Source organism: Ambystoma mexicanum, chromosome 8 (genome assembly GCF_040938575.1).
Source record: "Ambystoma mexicanum isolate Mex_15411 chromosome 8, UKY_AmexF1_1, whole genome shotgun sequence".
Taxonomy (NCBI): Eukaryota; Metazoa; Chordata; class Amphibia; order Caudata; family Ambystomatidae; genus Ambystoma; species Ambystoma mexicanum.
In genome coordinates, this window is record NC_090929.1 from 1,125,111,333 (window position 1) to 1,125,130,487 (window position 19,155).

The following is a 19,155-nucleotide window of genomic DNA, read 5'->3' on the forward strand; positions in this document are numbered from 1 at the left end:
CCGGCAATTTAAAACAACACCAGATTTTACTTTTTTGTAGAAAACTGAATAAATGAACCCAAAACAGGCCAAAGAAAGACTTACTGAGAGGTGGATACAATGTAAAGTGATATTCTGAAGTGACTTGAAGGTTTATAACAAGACTGGCTGAGCTGTGGATTGCAGCAGTTTAAGTTGCACTGGGTTAAAGACACTAAAATCGAAAATGTTTAGATGAAATGAGTGACCTATGTTTGGTGTCACATGCCTTTGTAACTGTTGAAATGTCATAGTTTTGCACTTAGAATCAGCATTCTAGCTGCATATGTAAAAATGTTTAGTTTTATTTGAATGCAGGAACTGGGGAACAAAAAGTGACATTTTATCTGAAACTGGCTTAAAGAGATTCCAATTCTGCCTGGCAACTACCCCCATCAGGAGTGAAACTTGAGTCACAACTGTGTTCCCAGGCCTAGCTGCCCTTTTGCTGCTCACACAAAGGATATGCCATCTATCTGATAATTGAATTACCTGTGCTCTGCAGGAAAGTGAACAAAGCCCTGTCCTGGCTCAGGCAAAGGTTTTATTGGCAGGAGTCGTAAATGGTCGTAAAAAGTGGCTTCCTCCTGAGGAAAGGGAAGGGGCACTGCCTGTGAGAGCAAGCTGGCTTGGCAGAACTGGATAAACCAGTATTTCTACCTTGTGCTGAGAGGAAACCACACCCCTTTGGAGCCAGAACATAACTTTAAAAAGATGGATCATTCATAGAGCGGACATGTGAAAATTTTATAAATGACACCATAATTCTTGTGATTTTTCTGCCCACATTTTAAGAGGTTTTTCGACCCGGTGGCGTGTTCAGGGGGGTTTTAGCGGAAAAGTGGATATTACTCTAAATGTATGCATGTTAACAATCTGAAACTTCATCAGTTAATGTCCGTACTCCCTGCACACATGTATGTAAAGTTGGGTCAATGTCAGAAATTGAAAAATCAGTTAAAAAGACAATTATGTGCCATTTCTGAATGCAAGCTCTTAGAAACAGCAGATTTGGACAGAGACATGGCTAAATTCAGCCACACCATGTATATGTAATTTCAAGCAACTGTGTAACTGTGAAATATGTCTTTTATTATCAAATATAGAATGTGTGCAATCTGACAGAGGAGTGTCCTATCTGCAAGCCATAAAATGACATCACGCTGACACACACTTCTTTCCCCAATCAAATGATAAATGGAAGTTTGACCAATTAGAAGCTGAGAGAGAGGTAGGGTCAGTGATGCTAGAACACACCCACATTCTAAACACATAAAAGCAGACAGACAGGACAGATAGAGACCTTCAATTCCATTTGCTGCAACGCGCTCTGCCGGACCATACAACATCCAGAGATCCAGACTTCAAATTCATAAACCTCCAGAGAGCCAAACTAGAGACTTCAATCTATCCAGAACTAAGAGACCAGACCAGAGAGAAAGCAGTGCTGTACCCAGAGAGACCCAGACCAGCAGAAAGAGCTGACCCAGATCACTGTGAAGTGCAGAGGCCAGACCAGACCAGAGTCCAGTTTAAAACCCTGACCAGATCCGTGACGAGGCCCATTTCACTCAAGAATATAGTGTGAGTACCTAGAAAACTGTGCAGAACCAATCTCCTAGTTAAATAATATAATTCAATCTAGCTTAATCTAAGTAGAACTGTCTCCTAAATGTCATTCATTTGCAAAGCTGTCACTTGTCATTTCCTAGTTGCAAGCTGCACTTGTCTTTTTGAACTTTAAAATTTCAAATCTGAAAAACGACCTTTATTTAATCGCTCATATCTCCGCAACCGTTTGTGCTAGAGACTTGCAGTAACTTTCATTTGGAAGATGAGATCCTAGGCTTTCCTAGGACCCCAAAACGATAGAGATAGTCCTTGTGGTTCCTCTGTAATAGCGCTCGGCGCATCCGCGAATTTTGCCGCGATTTGCAAATTTCTTCACGTGTAAAAGACAGCAGTTTTGCTTTTCCTTGCCAAAAACTTCGTTTACCTGCTAGTTACTACTAAAGCATTGTTAAGGTGATCCTGAATTCATAGAGAGTAGCTATCACTCACCCTGAACCTCTGAAAGGGAATTAAAAGCATTTTAGCATATTTTTTTAATTCATTGCCAGCACATATCAAAGCAATTTGGGCCTGTGTTTTCAAACTTCTGTAGTCTAAGCTTGCTGGGGTGAACTGATTTACATTGATTGCATTTCTGAGAACTGTGTGTTTTCCTTCCATTTCCTTGCCTTGCATCAAGGGGGGGAGGGGATTGCCAGAGAAAAGTGATTACATTGTTTGGTTGAAGTCATATTGAGTATTTTCTGTACTGCATTCATTGAATATTGCATCCACCTGAGCTTACATAAAGCATCCTCTACCACATTATACTTTTGTTCCTATTTACCAGTGTGCTACCTTATCCATTTCATGTCAACTCATTAGTGATTATAAGAAGTGTGCTAGTGCCAGATTCTCCGTTGTTGATCTTTATCATATCAGATTAAGTGTGCTATTCAATTATTAATTTATTATAAAGTGTGATATATATATTTTAATTTATCAAATAAACCTTTTAAACTTGCAAAACAGAACTACTTCTTGGCTCAGTGGGGTCAGGGGGATTCCAAGAGAGGGGTGTTATATAGGGGTAGTCATCCAGAACGCATGAACTGGACATAAAGATATATCAATAAGGGTTTTCATTCAGTATTATAGACTAGGCGTTGACTTAGCTGTAGTGTTGAATTGAATCCTCTTACAATGTTTTCCCCTAGGTTTTTTCCCCATTTTTTCATATAATCCCATTGGACTTCTTCCTCCTGTTGGTTCAGGAATCTATAGAGGTTTGAGACAAGACTCTTTGACCCTGTATTGGTCCGTATATGTTTTTCAAATGGTGTCAGTTGTCTCCGTGCTTCCTTAATGGTTGGGGTAGTCAGCCAATGCTTCAGTTGGTTATATTTAAACCTATCTTACCCTGTATGACCCAGATCTTGAACAAATTCCTCAAATGTCCTAAGGGTTTGTCCCTGATACATAACTCATATCTTTTTACAGCCTTCTTCCTCCCATTTCTTGAATGGCCCTTTTTCCATCCCTTGTCAAAATTCTGGGTTCCCAAACATTGGATAAAATGGGGCTGGTTTCACTGTGAGTACCCCTCTTTCTATTGCCGAGTCCCATTGTTCCACCCCTACCCCTATTATTTCACTAACCTTAACAAGAGGGTGTCTTTTTTGTTTTATTTAACCACATCAAACCCACGAAGGGTGATCCTGCTACAGCCCTCCTGTTTAGCCCATATTTTTTGTAAGCCTTCTGCCGACCATTCTCTCATGACCCTTATCAGTGCTGCCTCATAGTATTTGTAGACATGTGTTAAGGCCACCCCCACCTTGTTTTTTGGCGCTGTTTACATGGACATTGCTGCTCTGGGGGGTCTTTTTTCCCAGATATATGATGATATTGCCGTATTGAGAGACTTAAAAAAGGTTTTTGGGGCTCTGCTGGGCAGTGCCTGAAAGTAGTATAATAATTTCGATAGCACCATCATTTTTACCAATGCCAGTCTCCTCCACCATGATACTGTGAGAGGGTTCCATTTCACAAGGTCAAGCTTGATTCTTTCAAGTAACTGTGGGTAATTTGCATTATACAGGTGCCCTATCTTTTTTTGTGAGGGTTATGCCCAAATATGAAATCCCATTTTCTGCTTTTTTCAGTTGCATTTTTACTCCTAGTCTATCCATCACTTCCGGCTCTACCAAGAGGTTTAGAATTTCTGATTTTTGCCTATTGGTTTTTAATTCCGATATCGCCCCATAGTTATCTAGTTCCCGTATAAGTACCAGGAGTGACTGTTCTGGGTCTTTCAACGCTATCAGCATATTATCTGCAAATGCTATTACTTTATGTGATTCTCCCGCCATTTCTATTCCCCTGAGCAGGTTGGTGTCCCGAATTGTAATTAGTAAGGGTTCTAGATAAATAGCATAAAGCAATGGAGATAGGGGGCAGCCCTGTTTAGTGCCCCTTCCCAGTGTTACTTACTTACTGTTTCATTCAGGGTAATGGAAATCCCCAGTGATTTATAGTTGGCTCGCACCATTTGAATACGTTTCTCCCCGAAACCCGTGTGTTTTAACATGCGGAACAGTAGAGAACATTCAACGCTATTGAATGCTTTTTCTCCATCTAGTGACACTGGTATTGCAGGGCTTTTTGCCATTCCTATCTTTTCTATTAAGTGGGATATTCTGCGCGTATTGTCAAATGTTTGTTTTAGGGGTATAAAGCCTGATTGATCATATCCTATTAATTCGGGAAGCATATGAGTGAGTCTGTTTGGTAAGATCTTAGTATATAGATTTGCATCTAGGTTTATTAGCGCTATCGGTCCATAGGACACTGGGAGCATCAGATCTTTACCCTGCTTGTGAAATACTAGGAGTTTGGCCTCATTCATTGATGGGTGAGGTTTCTTTAATTTTTAAATGTGTTAAATAATCTCGTAAGAAAAGGAGCAAGGATCTCAGTATATTTTTTATACAAAATCGCTGTGTATCCATCGGGTCCTGGGGCTTTATTTAATGGTAATTCAGATATTGCTTTTTTAACCTCTTGCTCCCTTATCTCTTCTTCTAGGAGTCTCTTCTCTTCTCTCGATATCTGTGGAAGTGATCGCAACGAGAGAAATTCCTCTTGGTCTCGTCCTGATGGGTTATTTGATGTATATAGCGCTTGGTAGTAGTCTCCAAAAATGTCCTCTATGTCCTTGTTCTTTGTCTTTATCAGTCCTGCTTTATTCTGAAGTTCTATGATTGTTTGGGTGTGCTTTTTTCCCATAATTGCCTGGCCAGGTGTATGTCTGCTTTGTTAAACTATATATAGTACCATTGTTTTAGATATAGAAGTCCTTTCTTGGCCCGTATTGTTCACAGGGCGTTCAATTATCCCTGGACATGTCTCAATGATTTTTTAAATATATTGCTGGGATTCTTTGAGGTTTCTCCCTGGATTTCGTGCAGTTTTCCCTCGAGTTCCCTTTCCCACTGACCTCTTTGGTTATCCCGCTTTGCTTTCAGTGCTATCAAGTGCACCCTCATAACTGCCTTGAATGCTTCCCATATTGTTTCTTCAGTGACCTCTTCTGTCTCGTTTTCCCTAAAATATTGTTCAATCTTTTCTCTGATGTTTAATATTTAGATTGGGTCATGTAGAGGTTCTGTGGGGAGTTTCCATTTCCAGAGCCCCGACTTTCTGTTTTTTAAAGAAATACTCATCCAGTGCAGGGCGTGGTCTAAAAGTGAGATTGATACCATTTATATATCTCGCACCTTCCCCAGTAGCCCTGTAGAAGCCCAAAAATTAGTTGATTCTAGACATAGATGAATGCACATGGGAATAATGGGTAGAGCCCTGTTTTTTTCCCCTCAATACTCTCCAGATATTGTGGAGAGTTAGTGTGTCCATTTTCTGCCACAGTGACTTAGATGGGGTCCATACTCCTTGTGACATGTTTCCGCTCCTATCCTGTGTGGGTTTCCATGCCATATTAAGGTCCAGTGTCATTATTATATCTCCACCATCCACCATCGATTCTTGGATTAGTGCTCCCAACCCTTCCCGGAAAGCTACTAGCAGTCCTGCCTTTTTCTATCCCGTGTTTGCTTGATGTAGTTGGGTATACCTTCTAATTTGTATTTTCCCTTTATCTTTATTGCAAATATGTGTTTCCTGCAGCATGATGATATCAAATTTTTCTCCACGCAGGAAGATTTCAATCTTTTTCCTTTTAACCGGGTTATTCAGTCCTCTTACAATATATGTGATTATTTTAATATCTTCCATTTGTGTAATCCCCATATTCTCTCCCCTCGCTTCTCAAATCCTTGCCCCTCCCTTTTTCTCTTCTGGCATCCGCCCTTGATCCCCTTGCCCCCCATTCTTCACCAACAACCCCCCAACTGTGACTTCCCCTCACATCCTTCCCTTCCCCTGAGTAGGGCCCAGGTTCCTATGATCGCTCGGACCTAGTGTCCATCGCGCCTGGCCCTCTAAGTAACCCAGAGTGGTCATCGTGGGGGATTCTAAACCCCACTAAGGATTCCTAGTTTCTCCCCCTTCCCCCCCTCTTGGGCCGCATGCTTGTTAATATGTGTTATTGTCTTACCCCCTTCCTGGGGAGTTGCTTGTGTCAGTTTTCCCCTTCGTTCCTGACCTTTGTTGTTGTTGCTCGCCATCTTGTGTCTTTGTTTCCTTGTTTATTTCTTGTGACCGCTTTTCCCCTTATGTGGCACTGTTTTCCATTCCCACGGTTTTCTGCACCCTCTGTCTCCTCTTTGTTGTTTCTCATCTGTTCCTTCACTCTCTTCTTGTAAGTTCAAAATATGCACTCCCTCTTCACATGTCATGATTGTACGTTGTCTTCCTTCCCATGTAAATAGTAGGCCAGATGGGAATGTCCATTTATATCTTACTTGTTTTGTCACCAGAAAAATGTCACTACTGGGCCCATCTCTCTCCTCTTTTGTAGCGTGGACTGTCAAGGTACTGAAATAGTTATATTTCCTCTCCATTAATTCGGATTTGGCACGCTGTCCTCGCTTTCCTCAGAATTTGTTCTTTCTGGGAGTATGACGTGAGTGCTACTAATACATCCCTTGGGCATGCACCCGACTCTTGTTCTCCATGAGCCCACGTGATGCACCCGGACCAGCTGTATCTCTTCTTCACCATTACTTGACAGCATGTCTTTGAAATAAAACGTATTTATCATCCACTGTTTCCACAAGATTTTTTATTCTAATGTTGGATCTTCGTGAGCAGTTTTCCAAGTCCTCACACTGGATCTCCAAATTATGTGAAAGGTGTGCCAATTGTTCCAGGGCTTCCCCGCTTTGTTGTGCCTCTTATTCCACATTTTGTACCACTTTTTCCAGCCTGTCCGTACTTTCTAACAGTTTGGCCACGTCCACTTTGAATTCCTGTACCGATTGTTTCATTTCTTCTTTTAATGTTTCAAACTGAGTGTAAAAGGAGGTCATAAACTGTTCTTGAAATTCCTTGAACCATGTTTGCATATCTTCTTTATTTGCCGCCATTGTTCCTTCTGGTCTAATCTCTGGCATTTGTGGTTTATGGCTTGATCCTCCACCTCTCGAGTGTGTTGTGCTTTCACTGCTCCACAGATGTTTAATGCTCGGTTCTTGTCTTGCTTGGGGAGTATGTGGAGTCGCCAGCGCCGCTTTCCCCTTGTCTTGGACACGTGGGCTCTATCAGAGTTCCAGATGTGTCTCTGCTAAGTAGTCTTGTGGTCCAATTTTGCCTTGGCGTGGGGTATTCGCCCCGTGGTTGCCTCCTGCTGTTGTCGCGCTCTGCTTCCCCTTTATTTTTTGTCTCTCGGGTTCCCCCCGGCTTGCAGTGTTCTGGTCAATCGGGACACTCTGTTGCTTACCTTTTTTAGTGTATCTGTTCTCCCCTTCTTTGACCTCTAGGTCTACTAATTGGGGTGTCCCCCTTCACCTCGCGGGCCTTCTTCATAGGGCGCTGCCCTTTAGATGGAGCTGCCCCATATATCTTTGTTGCCTTCCCACCGCCACTCACCTTATTTTTTCCGGCCTTGTGTTCTCCCTGTAGCGTGCTTTCTTTCAGTGTTCGGCGGTGGGGGAGGGGTGGTCCTACCTCTCCCTCTCGCCTCCGGCCTGGTCTCCTTTGTTGTGAGACTGGCCATTATCCTCTCCCTTGCCTGAGGCGAGCATATCTCCTCTCGCCTCTGGTCCTGCTCCGGTATCTCCTTTGTTGTATGAGGCCTGTCTGCCCCTCCCAAAGCGGGCATCTTCACGGGTGTTTCGTGGATCCTCTCTGGTTGTTCCTGTGGTTGGAAGATGCGCACTGTCTGCCGTTTTGGGTTGGATCCAGAGAGGAATGCTTTAACCTATTCCACGTAGCTTTATTAGGTTGCTGTTAATGCGGCCCCGTGGGGAGAGACGCTCACGCACGTCGTCGTCCTCCTGCCGCCATCTTGGAATCTGATAAAAAGTTTTTAGTTTCAAGACAAAGTTTGAAACATGAATGTTTAATAATTGAATCTCGGAAATCCAGAAAATTAAAGTTTAAAAATATATTTCATTTACTTACATTGCTATGACTCTAAAAATGCAAGTTTCAAAATACTTTTTGTCTTGCTGCATTTCATTCATTATTTAATTATTGGAATTGCTAATTAATATTTCCAGTGCTGTGTCAGGCATTTCTTTTTAATATTATAATAAAGGGGACTCTCCTCTTGCCACATCTTTTTGACCCAGCTGGAACTTCCTAATCCTTCCCACATAATCACATGTTCTTCTGCCATTTCAAAAAATATTTTTTATTTTCATCTTAAAACATGCCCGTTTCTTTTATGTGTTTATTTTATTGGGTAATTTTTTGAGTGATAACCCAGTTTTGGAAAGCAACGGAGCACTTTACCAACTAAAGGGAAACTAAGGGAAGGCTTGAGTTAGTAACAAGGGGTATACTATATTAGCAGGGACTGAGCGTTGAAGGGTGAGGCTGCCAATCCAGAGACACAGGCAACAGTGGGCAAAAGCCAGGTAAAAGTAGAAGCAACCAGGGGGCTAACATAGAAGAGGGGGTTGTCTCCCTCAAACCCCTTGACCTCTTCATGACGACTGTTTTTAGTATTTTTCTTTTTTCCAAACTTTCTCTTGCTTAGGTCTTTCAAAGTTTTAGGCTTCCAATTATTTTCCTCCAAACTTTAAACATTCACATTTTTCTTTCTAATTTAGCACTCAGTACCTTTTATTCAAGGGAGCTTAGGGCTGTGCAAATGGATATTCATAAAACTGGGGCAGTACCATGTGAGGTCTCAGTCGGAAAAAAACTGGGCTGTTTTGGGTTCTGTCTGTGAGGTATAAAACTGTGATCATCAGGGCAAAGAAGGTCTTTTTCGCTTCAAGAAATGACACACCAAGGAATGAAGACAATATCCTAGAAGCTATATGTTTTCAAAATTCAATCAGAAATTCTTTATCACAATCACTTTATCAATACATTATTTTCCACAAAAGTCTCCTAGTTTTACAAAGCCAATTTTACTTCACACAAAGAACATTTAAATTATGCTCCCTAGCTCACATATTATTTGTTTGTTGTAAGAAAATATATTATAAATACATGGTTTTTAGAAAAAAATTGAGTTAGTAAGGCATTGTTCTTTTCAAAACAACACATAACTAACAACCATTTAAAAAAGAAATGGGCCAATGGTTACTTATTCGAACAAAGTATGTTGATAGAAATCAATTTAATTTCCTACTTTCAACTTATTCAATCTCCTCAGTATGAGATGCAAAAACAATCCTCTGCTTCACATATGTTAAGGAACATTTAAACATGTTATACATTACACATAAAAAGGTGGACACACTGCGTTTTGGCCAATCGGGTGTTCAGATAATCACTCTGCCACACACACCCCCTTTACAGAAATGATCTTCATTAGGAAAGAGAAGCATCATAAATCATCACATAAAATCCCACGACATTTGTTCTAAAGACAAGTCTGCAACATAGTATAAGATAAAAGAGAGGTAAGGGAACATTTATTGTCATCAAAACATTCTTACCAATGTACCATACTGATTAATATATGACACATTGCTATTTATACAGTAAGACATTTAAGCATTGCTCAAAGTAACAGTAGACTTTAGATGAATAAAATTGAGTAATCAAAGTAGCATTCAAGTTTAGCAAATCAATTCTTGTAACGAAACATTAAAGGAATAGTTCACGCAAATATTGTATTGTCCCAAAAATGGGCAATAATCAAAAACATATATTAAGCCTCTTTTTTTAAAGAAAGTTCCTATGTGAGCAAACGAGGCTCAAAGCGTTTACATGGGTGCATCCATTTTGTCATTTCAAGCAGTCTCCTCAGCTCATGTTAAGCTATGCCCTGGCTGCACTAAACAAGCAGCAAAAGCCCCCTACTGGGAGATTTTGCTTACTGCAGCCAGAGCAGACCTGTACATGGAAGATGCTGCCTTCACTTTCATTTTATGTTTTCGGTGCACCCCAAGCCCAGGGAAGCACAGAAAACATAAAATAAAAGGCAAAAAGCAAAGGCACAGCAATTATAAATACAACGTTGTTGTATTTGTGATTGCTGTGGTTAGAAAACCATGGAGATCATAAATACAACATCATTGTATTTCTGACTGCGGCGGCTTTTGCTTTGTGTCTCCTGGGCTCCCCCGGGTCAGGTCGAGGGAGTCCAGTAGACTCAAAGCGAAAGCCGCCGCAGTCAAAAGAACAAAGTTGTTGTATTTGTAAATGCTGCGGTTTTCTTTCTATGTTTCCCAGGCTCCTCTGTCTCGGAGGAGCCCGGGAAATGTAGAAAGAAAGCCGCAGCATATATTTGCTGTGGCTTCAGCTTTGAGTCTCCTGGGCTCCCCCGATACCACTGCAAACATAAATACAGCGTTATAATTGCTGCAGTTTTCTTTCTAAGTTAGAAAGAAAACCTCAGCATTTATTTTGCATTGCTTTGAAAAAAGAATGAAATTTAAAGCACTTACCAGCAGCAGCTAGTGTTAATCTCTATGTTCCAGCAATAATGAAGCAAAAGCCACTTGATGGTAGCTTTTGTTTCTTACAGCTGGCTGGCTTTTGCTTCATTAGTGCCGCAAGGGCATAGATTAACACAAGCACAGTAGGCTCATCCATTTCACAAAATGGTTGCCTGCTAGTGCTTGAAATTTGCGACTTTGAGCCTCATTTGCTCAAAGGTTTACCTAGGAACTTTCTTAATAAATATTTTTGACATATATTTTTGATCATGGCCCATCTTTTGAGCCAATAACATTTTTGAGTGAACTATTCCTTTAAGTAACCCAACACAGATGCTGGTAAGTACTTTAAGGCAGTGTACACTTTAAGAAGTCAAACCCTATCTGGGGGTAAGAGTCTTAGAGTCAGATGAGGCAATGGGGAACCAGGGCCCCTGGATGTCAACACAAAGGAAGGCAGATACTGTCAAATAGCAGGTTCCTTCTGTGTTGCAGGTAGCTAAAATGTTTAGTTAGGAACTGGTTTAAGGAGGTCAGGCAGACCCCCCTGAAGGATTGAAAACCAAAGGACCAGTGTCCTTAAGCCTGGGAGAACACAGTTGGGTTGTCCAACCAAATGTGTCTCAGAAAGTTCAGGAGGAGTCGGATTCAACAAAACGAGCACTCAGGTGAGTACCTAGCAGCAGGACAATACCTTTTCTTGGAGAAACAAGACAATGCCACCGGCTGGTCACCAGGTGAGGCGGCAGAAGGTCCTGTTCAGATTCTTGGCTGGATGCTGAAGAAGGAACCTTTGGCAGGAGCAGAGGGTCAGCTTCTTGCGATGGGAAGCCTAGCAGACAATCTTCACAATAATGGCTTGTTGGGACTCGACACAGGCTTTGGTTCAGCGATGGTTGTCACACAGATTTTTCTCTGATTCTCGGTCCCTGACTAGGAAGGGGAGAAGTATCAGACCAGGAAAGAGTCACAGGAGGTCCAGCAAGATACCCATGAAGTTCCAAACAAAACCGCACTTCAGGAGACGATGCACACACAGAAAATTGTTCCAGGTCCCATGTTATTGGGAAATTGCAGCCCAGGACAGTCGCATCTCTTTGAGGGATGACTCAAAATGCAGGTTGTCTCAAGACTGGTTGGTCCCACCAGTCCAGTGGAGGTAGTCATCTGATCTGGATCTTCTGTCGATTAGAAGAGGAGGCTGGCACTGTAGCAGTCACCCAGCAGTCCTTGGTGGTTGCTGCAGATGTCCTTACTCTTCTTCCTTGGTTTCTTCAGTCCATGCGTCGACTCGCTCTCTCTTGCTGCTCCAGGACCCTTGCCTTCATGAAGGAAAACAGCTGGAAGAGCTAATCGCCATTCAAGCAATACATGTGTACAATATAGGGGCTGGTTTGTCCAGAAAGACAGCCAGCCTCCCAGTTTGAACCTGATCCAGGCAGCCACACTGCAGGACAAAGACCGGGGGAGTTTTGGTCACCTACGCCACTTCCTGTCCTTTCGGGCACTCAGAGTCTTGGCGGGCTTTCACAAGGAAGCCTGCCAAAGACAAAAGGAACTATCAAGACCTCCCCTACCCAGAACGGAAGAAGAAGGCTCAAGAAAGGACAAATCATCAAGAGCTGGCAAAAAACAGAAGACATTCACCATTTTAGATCAATGGTGACCCATGTGTCCCTTATCATAGCAGCAACAGCAGCCTGCGTGTAAGTTTCTAAAAATGGGTAGAAAGCATCCAGTGCCAGCAGCCACTCAGATGAACTTGTCACTGTTACTAGAATGTTACTGGAGAAGTGGGTGAAGGGATACATTGGGCCGCATTATGGGTCCGGCGGTAACCGTACCGGTGCTACCGGTGGGTTGCCGCTGGACCCGCAAATATTTACTGACACCTGACTTCCCGGTGCCACTGGGAAATTAGAACCCTGGCGGCCCGGAAAGTCAGGCGCCGGTAAAATGTAAGTACCCATTCGCATAGAGTCCATTAGGACTCTGTGGGAGTGGGGGACACGGAAGCACCGGCACCATTGCTAACGGTGCCGGTGCTTCGGTGACTGGTCTGCCTACCGTGGCCGCTGTACCCAGCAGGGTCTGATCGGTCAGGCAAGGCGGCTCCGGTAGGCAGTCCTGTAATATGCCGGTCCAGAAACAACAGTGCCGGTATGCTTACCGGCACCCTTATTTCAGGACCGGCAGGGTCATAATGAGGCCCATTGTGTCCCCTCAGCACTCCACATAAGGCGGAGTGTGCTGATTCCACAAAATAAAAGTTAGGCAGGATAGAAAGTATCCCCTTATCCCTGGAAACAGTAATTATCACAAGAAAAATAAAAAGGTCAGCTAAAAGAGCTCCCAGCAAACACTGCACAGAAAGTGCTGTGTGTTACAGTTATAAATTGCAGATGCCTTAAAAGGTGGAGGAGAGCATTGCTCCAGGAATATACAACCAAAAGCGTTGTTAAACGTTCCCAAAGATGGAGTAAAAGACTGAGTGAGTGGGGAAAAAGTTTGCCACTCACTCAGGAGAACCATCTCCTGTTCCGGAAGCACCTCAAGACCTTCCTCTTTTCTTCTGCCTTCGCTCCCCCTCTCCCCTGCTGATCTGTTCTCTCCTGGCACCGTGCACCTGGCCACCCTCTGTCCTCCGGGCCCAGGTACCTGCTCACCCTGCCACCCTCTCGCACTGCCTCCGGGCCACCCCTTGCACTGGGGTCTGTATCTGTACCCATACAGCCCCCCTCCCTTTTTCTTCCTGCACTTATCAGACCTAGCCTGTCTGCTGCCTTAAACCTAGAACTTGCAAATTGCTGGCTGCACTACCAATGTTTGTTGCCTTTATTATTTATTTATTGTTATTTATCTGTTTCTCCACTGCTTCGCACTTTTCCCCTCCCCCTCTCCCATGCACTTGCGCGTTCTCAATGTCACTGGGCCTAGTAAGATCGCTGTTGTGTTCTCCCCTCTTCCCCTCCTTTACCTTGTCGTGCTTTGAAACACTTGTGTACGAGTACGATAGAAATAGAATATCAATATCAAAAATCCAAGAGTCCAGCAAAAGGTGCTGGTGCACTCTCAAGTGGGGAGAATATTGCACGAAAAAGAAATTCTACCTAACAGCTACCTGGAACCAATACCAACTGGGTGTAAAATCTAGCCTCTAACTATTCCATTGACAGACCATCTCTTAATAATGCACAATGCACCTACTAAAGCATGCATGTACACAAATGTTTTTAGAACAAAAATATGTATGATATACAAACAACTTACTTTTATGGCTATATGTGGAAATAAGGGATCAGCATATACCAGCAAGTAAAAGTTACAGTACAATAAAATAACACTAGATACGTCACTTTAAACATGTTACATTCCATTCACGATCAATATGAGATGCTGCCCCTTCCATAACGACATCAGTCAAACTTCGCAATAAAGTTTCACATCAAATGTTCGCCGAGCTGAGCCAATGGATGTTATCAGAATTGATTAAATATTCTAGGCCATGCATTATGAAAGTGCCCTTAAGATCCATCACTCCCTGTAAGGACAACCTGCCGTAACGTACTACATTGTGCCTCCACCGGCTCTCTTCTTCTTTTCAATTGTACATATGATCTATCCAGTTTTTAACTGCATTTTATTATCTGATTATCTGTGTAGAGTGCATATAACGTCAGTAGCAGAGGTAGCTTTTGGTGTCAAGGTGGGGGGGGGAGCGGATAATAGGGTGCCAGCGGGAGAGGCGCAAGGGGTGGTACCAACCCCCCCCCCCACCCCCACCGCGCCTAACCTGGCTCCGCCACTATAACATATGTTGTTAGTACGAACTGTCATCATTCCACGTTCCCACTTACTATCCGCCCTCCCCCCACCCTGACCATTGCCTTCTTAATTATCATCGTGACCATCTGTGAAGCAGCCCAAAAAGGGATTGCGCCGCTCTCCTTTTCTCAACCTCACATTCTGCGTTTCTGATCAAAGCACTTCTATTTACATTCCAAGAGCTGCTGCTTCCATCTCACCTGTCCTTCCATTCCTGGTGTGCTCCTGTTTCATCACGTTATGCCATGTAAAGGCTGCTGATGAGCCTTGAGATGTGGCCTGTTGTATTTTTAAAACATAATAAGGGTGATTGGGCAGGGACCTACCTATACTTTATTCACATGACTATACGGAAGGTGGGGGCTTCCACTCTGTTCTGAGCTCTTGAGGGGACACACAATGACATTTCTTGGCAAGGCCATGGTGAGGGGCAGGAGTGTTCCTCTGTCAGAGACCCCGGAGAGGACTTAGCAAGTGTCAGCAGGCTCTTATATCAGTAGACACTCGGGGCACTTACCTGCAGCTCCTCTGCAGGGCCACACTGAGGGGTCTGTAGGAACAGTCCCGCGAGCAATCGATAGATCTGCAGGTTCTGGACATGGTGCTTCAGGAACGCCTGCAGCATGGCAAAGCCAGACAAGAGGTGGAAGCAGGGCTCCGGCATGTCCACGGGGGCCAGAGGCTTGCTCTTCAGATTATCTGTTGAGAGAGGGGAAATGCGTCAGAGGCAGTGTGGTGTGGCCCACGTAGACCCGGCACTGCATGCATGCTGGCAGGACGACTTTGCACAGTTCTAACAAGAACAACCCTTAACTGCCAGGCTAGTATGCAGTCTATGCAAAAAGGACGAGCATACTCGTCCTTGGCCCTTAAGGGTTTTTAAGAGATGCCAACCAGATCCAGAGAGCTCTCTCCCACCGTGTGCTTGGCAGGGCAGGGGGGGGTCACACAAAGGTCAGATTAGCAACATTTGCTGTCTCCTGACAGGTAGCCCAGCTTCATTCTATATGTGCCTGCCTGAAGACTGTCATGTGCGTGTGTGTGTGTGTCACATCGTTCTCTTGTTATCTCAAGTCCGTGGTTAATTAGATTTCAACCAAATTATTGTTTAACACAATGCATCGAGGTGTTAGTACATGTAAAATGTTTTTTTCTTTCATGAACCGTTGTCAAAAATCAATAACATTTAAAATGTATTTTGGCCATTTTAAAAGTAAGCAGTTTATGAATGAGGCAGTCTGCATGAAACGTTCACACCTGTCCTTGTCTGTGCTGCTACCCAGCACCCAGGGGTCAAGTCCTAAAAATAAAAGTGTGGGGACTCAAACAAACGCAATGGGATGTGACGTCGCCAGAAATTAGTATATGAAGGCCAAATATGCACATTTCATTACATTGGCTTTGCATAGCCACCCAAATTGCACAGTACGAATGGCATTTGCCCTTCATAAAATCAACATACACACACAAAACCAAGAGAGGATATTTTCTTCGAATAGTGTTTTTGAAAAAGGTCTGCATGTTTTAAATTCCAAGACCAATACAAATGCTTTCCGTGGTACATGCAGTACCAAAATGGGACATTTCCCCTTTAGTTTGTTATTTTCCATCAGGTTATATGGTACAGTGTTGAAGTGTCCAGCTGGCAAACTTGACAACTGCAGTTCGATCCCCGAGGTTGGCATAAATTCAAGGGAGAGTTCAATGTTTCCCATTTTAGCTGGGGGGACTGACTCCACCCTCTGAAAAAAGTGGGGTGACTCCATCTACCCGCGTGTACCCTTGACTTTAGCCCTGCCAGCACCCGTTGTTTTCATCATTCGTGCCTTTGCTCTTCTGGAGGGTTCCTCCCTCTCTAGCAGTCGAGCAGCTTCCATAATGGAAGTAAATGGACTCCTTGGCTCGTGGGGGGAGTGACAGGGGGCGAAGGGAGACCCTAAACTTATATAGCATATACATTCAGATGAAAATTAAATGCTGTATTCAGAATCAAATTCCATAAAAGCTAACAATAAATACAACAATTCATCATAAGAACCACGTAATAAAAATCACTTCGTTTATATAATCTCAAATATTTTATAACAATCTCATTTAACCGGAAGAAGAAAATATACAATTCATCAATAAAATAATATGATTAAAATCTATACAAATACATTGCTTTAAGTCCACCGTTCTGTCAAACTACACCAATGATTAGTGAGAAGGAGTTTGGGAGAAGTTGTAAGCTGAGTGGTGGAATGTACATTGTAGAGAAAGCTGGCAGAAGTTGTGAGGAGGAAATTGGAAGGAGCTGTGAGGATGGTGTTGGGGAGAACAAGATAGAGGAGATTCGCAGAAGCCTCAAAGAGGAAGTTGGAGGAGATGTCATGAGGAAGGAGGAGAGAACATCAAGAAGCCAGGGGGGTCATCCCAAGGGAGATTTGAGGAGGAAACAAGCTGTTCCAGGCGAAAAAGACATGAAATTAGAGAGGAAGTGAAATGATGTGAAGGAGAGGGCTCATGAAGAACAATACACTTGCGAATTTTCGTGGAGGAAGAGATGGATGAGTTCGGACCCTGCTACTGGGAGTTAGCATTGAGAAGGCCAGATTATGAATTAATTAGTGGAGGTGCTGGCAGACACCCCACACTCCCAGAGGCAGACAGGTGCCCTCCTCACAGAGGCTAAAATGGCAGTGACAGATGTCACTATATTGGGGTCCATAGGCCGCCCTGCTTCTCATTTCCAGAGATAAGGTTACCTCCCGCAAAAACCAGGATGGGGCTTTTAAAGGAATACAACTCTCAGGCACGGGGATGATGGGCACCTGTGTGAGACAGTCCAGGCAAAACAGAACATCCGGTCACCATATTAATCAATCTATTGTTTCCCGGGTTGATCTTCTAGATGTCGAAATGTATGTACTTGACAGAATGGTATTCAGTTGGCTGCTGTGATTCGTGTTGTGGTTTGTGCGCGTGCGTGCGTGCGTGCGTGCGTGCGTGTGTGTACGTGGGGCGGGATTAGGAACTGGAGCAGCCTTGGAGGAGTAGTGAGCGCTTTAACGCGTTTCTAGATTTACAGTCCTTTGCTTTTTCGGAATTTCCTGGGTGTACTTTGTTTGGTTTCCTCCCTGCTGATTGCAAGACCTCACTTAATGTGTGTTTATGCTGCATGAGGCAGAACGTGTTTGAGATTCAGAAGAGCATGTCTAATGCTAGGTGCTCGGGGTAGTGTGGAGCAAGCTTAGTGATGATTTACTTGGCAGGGGTGCAGTCTAACAGGGCATCCGCAGGGATTCATTTGGATGCACAGAAAGTTGCACTGTGACAGTATCATGAATGTGACAGGCAACGTAAAATGACTATCAAGTCAACACAAATAAATAACGACAGAAGGATAGTCTAGAAGTGCAGAGATAATCCTCATGGGCTATTATAACACAAGGAGGAATGAAGAGATTAGTAAGTCACGCTTATCAGAACAATGGTGTACTCAAATATCAGGCAAGTGGGGAAATACCAGAGGCGTGTAATGATTTTTTTTCTTTTATCGGTACTCTTACAAGAGACATTTCTAGCATAATCGAAAGAGTATGAACTAAAATTATAATGAACATTATAAATAAGATGTATTTTCCCTGGTAGGAGAAATTAGAGAAAGTGCTTAGCATAATCAACATAGGCAAAGGCTTGGTACTAGGTTGCATCCGCACAACCGTTCTTGATGTTCAAGATCACGCTTTGGGGGAATGACTAAACTTTGCTCGTTAACAGTAAGTTACTCTGATGGCACCAGGTGACTGCTAGGGGGCAGACTTGCAATCGATACATACAAGAGGAGCACGTTCAGAGTTTGATAACTATTGTTAAAACATCTACTGCAGGAACGCTCATTAGTCTTTTCAAGGAAGACTTGGTTAAACATCTGGGCAGGCACATAATCTAATTTAACATGCACTTACATTGTGCTTTGATTCTTACCACTGTAGTGGTCTCACAGCGCTGAGGCTTGTCTGAGCGAATATACAATGGGATTCCAGACCTTTTCCTGCAGTGGAAAAGTGAGGGGTTGGGTTGATAGGCAGTTGGAGAATGCAGGAGCAGAATGCAGACAGTAGGACGAGTTTCAGAAAAAGAAGTGAGGTGGCATTGGGGTATGTTTAGGGTTGGGTGTATGTGGACTTGAGTTTGAGTGTGCTTAAAGTTAGCATTGTAGAGCTGAAACACCACTAATATATGCAAGGGGACTGGACAGCACATCTTTTGCATTGATGTCTATCCCTCGAACTGTCCAGGTCACCTCTGAGAATGAGGTGACCTGCACATTTCTCGAACAAGAGCAAATTAAAAAGGCACATCCTCTGCATTGTTATTTGCACTTGTTTTTGCGGTTCTGGTCCTATGTATCAAAGTCCAAAATGGCTGCGTTGCAGGCTTAGGGGAGAGACAAAGTGTCTGGACCAACCAGAGTGCCACACCTGCGTGACCACAGTACCACGTTGGTTGATCTTTGTACGTTTGTAAACCTCAAATGAGAGTGGGATTCGATTTGTACCAGAGGCATCGCTGGAAGGCACAGGGGAGGCTATAGCCCCGGGTCATTTGGTTGTAGCCCCAGATAGAAGCTCAGGGGCTACAAACAAAAGGCTAGCTAGCCCCAAGTCCCGACAGTCGCAATATTAGCATGGCCCCGGATCTTTGCCAGACCTAGCAACACCCCTGATTTGTAAGTTCCTCTGTGAGCCCTCTACCA

At 43.5% G+C, this 19,155-nt stretch overlaps 1 protein-coding gene across 4 annotated transcripts in view; it reads right to left on the bottom strand.

Moving 5' to 3' along the window:
- Nucleotides 1-19,155, bottom strand: part of WDFY4 (WDFY family member 4) — a 1,820,746-nt gene that overhangs the window by 923,330 nt on the left and 878,261 nt on the right. For all 4 annotated transcript variants that reach the window (XM_069611160.1, XM_069611162.1, XM_069611161.1 and 1 more), the window contains one exon: nucleotides 14,932-15,113. In XM_069611160.1, coding sequence (XP_069467261.1) covers nucleotides 14,932-15,113 — 182 coding nt within the window. The remainder of the gene's footprint in view (nucleotides 1-14,931; nucleotides 15,114-19,155) is intronic.